This window comes from Oncorhynchus masou, chromosome 30 (genome assembly GCF_036934945.1).
Source record: "Oncorhynchus masou masou isolate Uvic2021 chromosome 30, UVic_Omas_1.1, whole genome shotgun sequence".
Lineage (NCBI taxonomy): Eukaryota > Metazoa > Chordata > Actinopteri > Salmoniformes > Salmonidae > Oncorhynchus > Oncorhynchus masou.
Genome location: NC_088241.1, coordinates 61859711 through 61869833, shown reverse-complemented (window position 1 = coordinate 61869833; position 10123 = coordinate 61859711). Strand labels below are relative to the sequence as shown.

Below are 10123 nucleotides of genomic sequence, written 5' to 3'. Positions count from 1 at the left end.
CTTGTCAGTGTCACGCACTGTTCTCTGCCTTTCCCCTCGCGTGTTGTCAAACCCCGTTTTCCTCCCCGGTACCATTGTTTCTCTCCCCACTGTCCCTCATTCAGAGAGCTCCCCATCATGCTTAGTGAGGTGGTTTTGTGAATCGGGCCAATCTGCCACAATGCACTCGTGACCATTGTGGAGATTCCAGTTCTTCCTTTGTGCCCAAATGACAGGATTATAATGTCAATTTTTGTTATATTTTATTTACATCGGACACAATGGGCATCATATGCTTGCTGATAGATAAACACTCAACACACTTATCTAATAGCTTCTGCTGGGTTCAGCGATCAAATCTACTAACATGTCTTCCCATTTTTTATTATTTTTATTATTCATTCTCTTTCATTCTGTCAACAGCTTTCAGCCCACAATCAGTAACTACTAGTTACATCACCTACTCAAATCCATCTTATATGCGTATATACAGGGCCTTGCAAAAGTATTCACCCCCCTTGGCGTTATTCCTATTTTGTTGCATTACAACCTGTAATTTAAGTAGATTTTTATGTTGATTTTGTGTAATGGACATACACAGAATAGTCCAAATTGGTGAAGTGAAATTTAAAAAAATAACTTGTTTCCAAAAATTTGAAGAAAAAAAAAAATGTAAACTGAAAAGTGGTGCGTGCACATGTATTCAACCCCTTTGCTATGAAGCCCCTAAATTAGATCTGGTGCAACCAAATGACTTCACAAGTCACATAATTAGTTAGATTGCACACAGGTGGAGTTTAAGTGTCACTTGATCTCAGTATATATATATATACCTGTTCTGAAAGGCCCCAGAGTCTGCAACACCACTAAGCAAGCAGCACTATGAAGACCAAGGAGCTCTCCAAACAGGTCAGGGACAAAGTTGTGGAGAAGTACAGATCAGTGTTGGGTTATAAAAGAATATCTGAAACTTTGAACATCCTACGAAGTACCATTAAATGCATTATAAAAAAATTGAAAGAATATGGCACCACAACAAATCTGCCAAGAGAGGGCCGCCCACCAAAACTCACAGACCAGGCGAAGAGAGCATTGATCAGAGAGGCAACAAAGAGACCAAAGATACCCCAACCTCAGCTGTGAAGATTTGCAGCTCCTTAAAGGGTTATCTGTCCATAGGACCACTTTAAGCTGTACACGCCACAGACCTGGGCTTTGTGGAAGAGTGGCCAGAGAAAAATAATTTGCCAAAAGGCATGTGGGAGACTCCCCAAACATATGGAAGAAGGTACTCTGGTCAGATGAGACTAAAATTGAGCTTTTTGTCCATCAAGGAAAACACTAAGTCTGGTGCAAACCCAACACCTCTCACCCTGAGAACCCTATCCCCACAGTGAAGCATGGTGGTGGCAGCATCATGCTGTGGGGATGTGTTTCATCAGCAGGGACTGGGAAACTGGTCAGAATTGAAGGAATGATGGATGGTGCTAAATACAGGGAAATTTGAGGGAAACCAGTTTGTCTTCCAGAGATTTGAGACTGAGACAGAGGTTCACTTTCCAGCAGGACAATGTCCCTAAGCATACTGCTAAAGCAACACTCGAGTGGTTTAAGGGGAAACATTTTAAATGTCTTGAAATGGCCTAGTCAAAGCCCAGACCTCTATCCAATTGAGAAACTGTGGTATGACTGTGGTTCTTTAATGCTTAAAGAACCCATCCAATTTGAAGGAGCTGGAGCAGTTTTGCCTTGAAGAATGGGCAAAAATCCCAGTGGCTAGATGTGCCAAGCTTATAGAGACATACCCCAAGAGACTTGCAGCTGTAATTGCTGCAAAAAGTGGGTCTACAAAGTATTAACTTGGGGGGGTCAATAATTATGCATGCTCAAGTCCTCTTTTTTTGTCTTATTTCTTGTTTGTTTCACAATAAAAAATTATTCGCATTTTCAAAGTGGTAGGCATGTTTTTTAAATAAATCATGATACAACCCCCCCCCCCCCCCCCCAAAAAAAATAAATCTATTTTAATTCCAGGTTGTAAGGCAACAAAATAGGAAAAATGCCAAGGGGGTGAATACTTTCGCAAGACACTGAATAACAAGCAATAGTTAGACAAACCAAGTCTATAGAGATGCCAAATATTACATAGCAAACAAAGTTCATGAAATAATATTACAACAAATACTTGGAAAGAAATATATATATATATATATAAGGCAGGATTTAGATCAGGGATGTGCAACTGGCGGACCACATGCGGGCCCCCCTTTTGAAGGCCCTCGGCTCAATTTCCTCAGTTGAGATCTCCACTTACTTTTGTGAGTTTAAATAGTAGAATAAGCAAGGTGCAATTTTGAAATGTAGTTGTGCGTCTACAGTTTTCCCTCATATATCAGACACTAATAGTCAGTCAATTAGCCCATATCAGCTAAAATGTTTAAGATTGGTAACTTAATCTAGCCGGCCAGCTATCTAAACTTGTAGTAATCATGGTCGAATTACTGTCTGGGGGGCCCACATTTGATTTTTGTTAGTCTCACTCAGATATCATTAAAAACTGCAAACATTTCTCTCCACCCTATGAAAAATCTGTAGAATTGCAGCAAACTTGCTTTAAGCAGCAACATTTTCAGGGGTTCAGATTTTGTGGCCCCCACCCCAATCAAAGTTATCCATCCCTGATTTAGATATAGAACATGGTATAACAGCAAAGCTTTACAGGTCGACTTTGCTTTTGTCTTTCTTTTTTTTTTTTTTTGCTTAAATGTTTATACGATTCAAAGCCCTAGTGGCTGATCCATGTTTAATTGCACTGATCATTAAGTTATAGCTTTTTCTGGCGATGATCCTGAGAGTTCCCTCACACCTCTCGAATCTCCTGTTTGGGCTGTGACTCGATGTCCAAGGCCACGGTCATCTCTACTGGCTGGAAGCCGTTCTCTTCTGAAAAAGGCACAAAAGACATCAATGCAGGGATGCCAATACATCAAAACATTTCCATGAGCAGAATGAGTGTCAGCTTGAGGAATTTGCTTTGCCGGGTTAAGTATGAGGTCGTATCAAGTAGGAAACCACAGTTGATGATGTAAAGTCTATGCTAAGTGGGGCAAGTACCACACATGCCCACTGACCGAACACCATTCTGAAGTTGTATAGACCAGTGGGGCAAAGTGTGAGATATCTGGGTGGATTATTAATGATGCAAAGGCATGCAGCATGATCTCATCTTGGATTCCTGTCACTGCCGCCTGGTGCATGGCTAAATTCACAGTACCTTGAGAACTCGGCAGCTGAACATTTGTCAGGTCCGTGACCAGGGGATGGGTGGCATTGGCATTGATAAATTGAGACATTCATATTGAGAACACAGGAGGTGCCTTCAGTTTGCCAATAAAGTCTGGGCGTATGCTAGTGTAACTGATGTGAAATGGCTAGCTAGTTAGCGGTGGTGCACGCCAATAGAGTTTCAATCGGTGACATCACTCGCGCTGAGACCTTGAAGTAGTAGTTCCCCTTGGCTTTTGTGGAGTGATGGGTAACGATGCTTCGTGGGTGTCAGTTGTCTATGTGTGCAGAGGGTCCCTGGTTTGAGTCCGCGTAGGGGCGAGGAGACGGACTAAAGTTAAACTGTTACACTAGCCTGGTTGTCAGTCTGTTTATCTAACATTCCACTATGTCATGTGCTAAACACAGAGTACAAGGAGTGGAATGTAGCTAAAAAGACTGACAACCAGGCTAGGCCTATGTCTGGTGCCAAACCAAATCCTTACCTCATGCCCTATTCCCTAATTCCGTCAGTGTTTACACACCGGAAGGAACTGGATTGGTGTAAAGCAATACGACAAAAGCTCCACGAAGACTACATAGAGCTATCACAATTTTTCTCACACCCATCCAACTGTATAGCTGTTGACAAGATATAGTGTGGAGAGTGACGTGTGTGTCCCAGACCTGTCTGTGTGCGACTCTTCCAGGGCAGGATGTCCACACCTGTCCGACAGAAGGAGCGGTCTGTGTGGGACTCGGTGCTGTAGAGTACCTCCTGGGTCTTCTTGTCTCCGGGGATCTGAGCCTTGACCCGTACCTCCAAGATGGTGATTTCCTTCTCCTTCAGTTTGCCTGACTTGCTCTTCACCTGCGTCCGCTTGGTGTCCACCCACACCACCCGCTCCTTCACTGCAGATCTGAGCACACAATTCACAATTCAGACCAGAACCTGACTTCACCCTGACCGATCAACATCGACACACATCTGATACAAACGATGTAGATGGACGGAAAACATCCATCATCATGTCAACATAGTCCATGTACAGCATGATGTGCATTATGTGGCAGCAAATGTCCTGCAACACTTGGGAGTACATACTGTTCATCTGACTGGTCATGTAGACAACAACACACACACACCTGCCACTGGTCATGTAGACAACAACACACACACACCTGCCACTAGTCATGTAGACAACAACACACACACACCTGCCACTGGTCATGTAGACAACAACACACACACACCTGCCACTGGTCATGTAGACAACAACACACACACACCTGCCACTAGTCATGTAGACAACAACACACACACACCTGCCACTGGTCATGTAGACAACAACACACACACACCTGCCACTGGTCATGTAGACAACAACACACACACACCTGTCCACTAGTCATGTAGACAACAACACACACACACCTGCCACTGGTCATGTAGACAACAACACACACACCTGCCACTGGTCATATAGACAACAACACACACACACCTGCCACTAGTCATGCATGTAGACAACAACACACACACACCTGCCACTAGTCATGTAGACAACAACACACACACACCTGCCACTAGTCATGCATGTAGACAACAACACACACACATCTGACACTGGTCATGTAAACGACAACACACACTCAAACCTGCCACTGGTCATGTAGACAACAACACACACACACCTGACACTGGTTATGTAGACAACAACACACACACACCTGACACTGGTCATGTAGACAACAACACACACACACCTGCCACTAGTCATGTAGACAACAACACACACACACCTGCCACTAGTCATGTAGACAACAACACACACACACCTGCCACTAGTCATGTAGACAACAACACACACACACACCTGCCACTGGTCATGTAGACAACAACACACACACACCTGCCACTAGTCATGTAGACAACAACACACATACACCATGTAGACAACAACACACACACACCTGGTCATGTAGACAACAACACACACACACCTGCCACTAGTCATGTAGACAACAACACACACACACCTGCCACTAGTCATGTAGACAACAACACACACACACCTGCCACTGGTCATGTAGACAACAACACACACACACACCTGCCACTAGTCATGTAGACAACAACACACACACACCTGCCACTGGTCATGTAGACAACAACACACACACACCCCTGCCACTAGTCATGTAGACAACAACACACACACACCTGCCACTAGTCATGTAGACAACAACACACACACATCTGACACTAGTCATGTAGACAACAACACACACACACCTGCCACTAGTCATGTAGACAACAACACACACACACCTGCCACTGGTCATGTAGACAACAACACACTCAAACCTGCCACTGGTCATGTAGACAACAACACACACACATCTGACACTGGTCATGTAAACGACAACACACACTCAAACCTGCCACTGGTCATGTAGACAACAACACACACACACACCTGCCACTGGTCATGTAGACAACAACAACAACACACACACATCTGACACTGGTCATGTAGACAACAACACACACTGAAACCTGCCACTGGTCATGTAGACAACAACACACACACACACCTGCCACTGGTCATGTAGACAACAACAACAACACACACACATCTGACACTGGTCATGTAGACAACAACACACACTGAAACCTGCCACTGGTCATGTAGACAACAACACACACACTGAAACCTGCCACTGGTCATGTAGACAACAACACACACACTGAAACCTGCCACTGGTCATGTAGACAACAACACACACACTGAAACCTGCCACTGGTGGACTCACTCTTCGATGCCCAGGTCTGCCAGGGTGGTGTCCAGGAACGGGAAAGGCTGGTCAGCACTGATGACCTCGATGGGCAAAGGGACACTCATGGGCACATCCCATTCCAGCTCGGTGCGTACCATGTTCCCCAGGATAGGGGAATCTTTTGGGCTGTGTTGTTCTCCGTTGGTCTGGGCCTCCGAGGTGTGATTCGTCTCTTCTGCCATGTCAGTGTCTTTGGCCAGCCTGACTGAAAAAACACCACTATCTAAAATGGGATGGCTACTTTCCCGTCTTTCTGTTTTTGCGGTTTGTTTCTGATTGACTTCTCAGTATCTATCCAGTAGACAGTTGTCGTCTTCCGTTACTTCTACAGTTGCTTTGGTCGGAAGAATAGAAAGGCTCGTCTGTGATACTAAGTCCAAGTGAATGGTTCAGAATGAAAGCAGGTCCTTTTCCTTCCTCTCTGAGCAGAGTGGTCGAGACTGAAGGTGGGTGTGGTGCTGTATGCAGGCTTGTTCTCTCCCTCCTGAGGATTTAAACGGTCGGGGTGAATGTGTGTAATGTGACGGTCAGGTGTGAGGTTTATTAGTCCGTCAGGGGCTGGCTGATGGACTGACATGTTGTTTTTATTGCCAGGGGATTATCCTCTGTCTTTGTATTCACGTGTGTGTGTGTGTGTGTGTGTGTGTGTGTGTGTGTGTGTGTGTGTGTGTGTGTGTGTGTGTGTGTGTGTGTGTGTGTGTGTGTGTGTGTGTGTGTGTGTGTGTGTACTATCAATTCAGGAATCATAGCACTGCCAATGTATCCACGGTTAGTGTCTAATGTCAAACATACAAAGTCTGCACTGTTCAGAATGGTTCCTCAGGTGTGTGAACACCTGGTGTTCCTATTTTACATGTCAAATTGATGGGCAAACCTGTTCTGTAGGGTCAAAAGTGCACATTGCCACACATTTCATTTTACAATTCACTTTTGGCAGATTTATGTTTATCAATAATTAGACAGCTTATTTGTGATATATGCAGTGGGTGACTTTTTGGCTGACCTCTTGTAAATATTTGGAGTGTAACTGATTGTCTCTGGCAGTGTGACAGGTGTGTATGAGCCGTGATCGATTTACGGAACATTGGCAGTGTGGTGTCACATTTGTAAGCGTTAAAAAAAAAAACTGTTTGCCCAATAACCCTTACAAGTCTCTCTTGTGTGCAGGAATGTGTGGCACGTGTGGTTGCATGCCTGTGTGTTGGGTGCATGTTCCATAACTGTGTGTGTTGTGTGCATGTTCCATAATTGTGTGTGGTCACTCCCCAGGGAAGGGGGAGTTCCTCTTCCACTAACACACATGCTGACTGGCCCATGCGACATACCAGGGTTTCACAACAAATTCTATCACCTAGATACCACACCAACAACCCAATATAAACTCTATATGGATATACGATTATTTTCCAATGCCAAGACATTTTAGCGATCATTTTGTGATGCGTTCAGTCCCCTCTGTGAAATGACAATAGCAGAGGGTTGTTGATTTTCACGTTGTGTACTGGTCAGTGGTCAGTGGTCACACATTGCACAGTGACATCAGAGAAGAAGAGGTGAAGTCAGTATATACCATGATCTTTGGTGACCTCCACCTTTTGGCCTTAGCAGGATGTGGAAAGTAAATTGAAAATGACCTAAAAAGGCTAGTAAAATAGACCAATTATTCTCTTGGCTGATGGATTTACACTGGTAATGTCAGCTCTCTGCCAGTTCTGTGTTAGATTACACTGGTAATGTCAGCTCTCTGCCAGTTCCGTGCTAGATTACACTGGTAATGTCAGCTCTCTGCCAGTTCCGTGTTAGATTACACTGGTAATGTCAGCTCTCTGCCAGTTCCGTGCTAGATTACACTGGTAATGTCAGCTCTCTGCCAGTTCCGTGCTAGATTACACTGGTAATGTCAGCTCTCTGCCAGTTCAGTGCTAGATTACACTGGTAATGTCAGCTCTCTGCCAGTTCCGTGCTAGATTACACTGGTAATGTCAGCTCTCTGCCAGTTCCGTGTAGATTACACTGGTAATGTCAGCTCTCTGCCAGTTCCATGTAGTAATGTCAGCTTCTGCCAGTTCAGATTACACTGGTAATGTCAGCTCTCTGACAGTTCTGTGTAGATTACACTGGTAATGTCAGCTCTCTGCCAGTTCCGTGTAGATTACACTGGTAATGTCAGCTCTCTGCCAGTTCCGTGTAGATTACACTGGTAATGTCAGCTCTCTGCCAGTTCCGTGTAGATTACACTGGTAATGTCAGCTCTCTGCCAGTTCCGTGCTAGATTACACTGGCAATGTCAGCTCTCTGCCAGTTCCGTGTAGATTACACTGGTAATGTAAGCTCTCTGCCAGTTCTCACTGGTAATGTCAGCTCTCTGCCAGTTTAGTGCTAGATTACACTGGTAATGTCAGCTCTCTGCCAGTTCCGTGTAGATTACACTGGTAATGTCAGCTCTCTGCCAGTTCCGTGTAGATTACACTGGTAATGTCAGCTCTCTGCCAGTTCCGTGTAGATTACACTGGTAATGTCAGCTCTCTGCCAGTTCAGTGCTAGATTACACTGGTAATGTCAGCTCTCTGCCAGTTCCGTGTAGATTACACTGGTAATGTCAGCTCTCTGCCAGTTCCGTGTAGATTACACTGGTAATGTCAGCTCTCTGCCAGTTCCGTGTAGATTACACTGGTAATGTCAGCTCTCTGCCAGTTCAGTGTAGATTACACTGGTAATGTCAGCTCTCTGCCAGTTCCATGTAGATTACACTGGTAATGTCAGCTCTCTGCCAGATTACACTGGTAATGTCAGCTCTCTGCCAGTTCCGTGTAGATTACACTGGTAATATCAGCTCTCTGCCAGTTCCGTGTAGATTATTGGTAATGTCAGCTCTCTGCCAGTTCCGTGTAGATTACACTGGTAATGTCAGCTCTCTGCCAGTTCCGTAGATTACACTGGTAATGTCAGATTACACTGGTAATGTCAGCTCTCTGCCAGTTCCGTAGATTACACTGGTAATGTCAGCTCTCTGCCAGTTCCGTGTAGATTACACTGGTAATGTCAGCTCTCTGCCAGTTCCGTGTAGATTACACTGGTAATGTCAGCTCTCTGCCAGTTCTGTAGATTACACTGGTAATGTCAGCTCTGCCAGTTCCGTCACTGGTAATGCAGCTCTGACAGATTACACTGGTAATGTCAGCTCTCTGCCAGTTCCGAATGTAGATTACACTGGTAATGTCAGCTCTCTGCCAGTTCCGTGTAGATTACACTGGTAATGTCAGCTCTCTGCCAGTTCCGTGTAGATTACACTGGTAATGTCAGCTCTCTGCCAGTTCCATGTAGATTACACTGGTAATGTCAGCTCTCTGCCAGTTCCGTGTAGATTACACTGGTAATGTCAGCTCTCTGCCAGTTCCGTGTAGATTACACTGGTAATGTCAGCTCTCTGCCAGTTCCGTGTAGATTACACTGGTAATGTCAGCTCTCTGCCAGTTCCGTGTAGATTACACTGGTAATGTCAGCTCTCTGCCAGTTCCGTGCTAGATTACACTGGTAATGTCAGCTCTCTGCCAGTTCCATGTAGATTACACTGGTAATGTCAGCTCTCTGCCAGTTCCGTGCTAGATTACACTGGTAATATCAGCTCACTGCCAGTTCCGTGTAGATTACACTGGTAATGTCAGCTCTCTGCCAGTTCCGTGTAGATTACACTGGTAATGTCAGCTCTCTGCCAGTTCCGTGTAGATTACACTGGTAATGTCAGCTCTCTGCCAGTTCCGTGTAGATTACACTGGTAATGTCAGCTCTCTGCCAGTTCCGTGTAGATTACACTGGTAATGTCAGCTCTCTGCCAGTTCCGTGTAGACTACACTGGTAATGTCAGCTCTCTGCCAGTTCCGTGATTAGAACATGAAATAAGTCTTCTCTCTCCGGGGTCCTCGGTCACACTTCCATTTTGTCCCCTGGGCTGGTCTACATTCAACAGAGAAACAGGCTGTCACCATCACTCCATGTACCACAGCAGTGACCTCTGCCTCGTTTGCTTTTGTTTATTGCA

General features: G+C 45.0%; 1 protein-coding gene across 1 annotated transcript; it reads right to left on the bottom strand.

The window, feature by feature from the left end:
* Positions 1-2193: 2193 nt before the first annotated feature.
* Positions 2194-6266, bottom strand: si:ch211-196f5.2 (uncharacterized protein LOC556372 homolog). The gene is made up of 3 exons (XM_064947356.1): positions 6061-6266; positions 3931-4163; positions 2194-2922 (listed from the first exon to the last, which is right to left on the bottom strand). The coding sequence occupies exons 1-3, from the start codon at positions 6264-6266 to the stop codon at positions 2840-2842; spliced, it is 522 nt and encodes a 173-aa protein (XP_064803428.1). The 3' UTR covers positions 2194-2839.
* Positions 6267-10123: the final 3857 nt, after the last annotated feature.

What these genes read in the sequence shown, in the direction of transcription:
- si:ch211-196f5.2 (XM_064947356.1), bottom strand. Translation starts at nt 6,266, where the DNA reads ATGGCAGAAGAGACGAATCACACCTCGGAGGCCCAGACCAACGGAGAA. An exon ending in GCAGACCTGGGCATCGAAGA is followed by an intron (nt 4,164 to 6,060) that starts GTGAGTCCACCA and finishes TTGTGTGCTCAG; the next exon opens with ATCTGCAGTGAAGGAGCGGG. An exon ending in GAAGAGTCGCACACAGACAG is followed by an intron (nt 2,923 to 3,930) that starts GTCTGGGACACA and finishes TGCCTTTTTCAG; the next exon opens with AAGAGAACGGCTTCCAGCCA.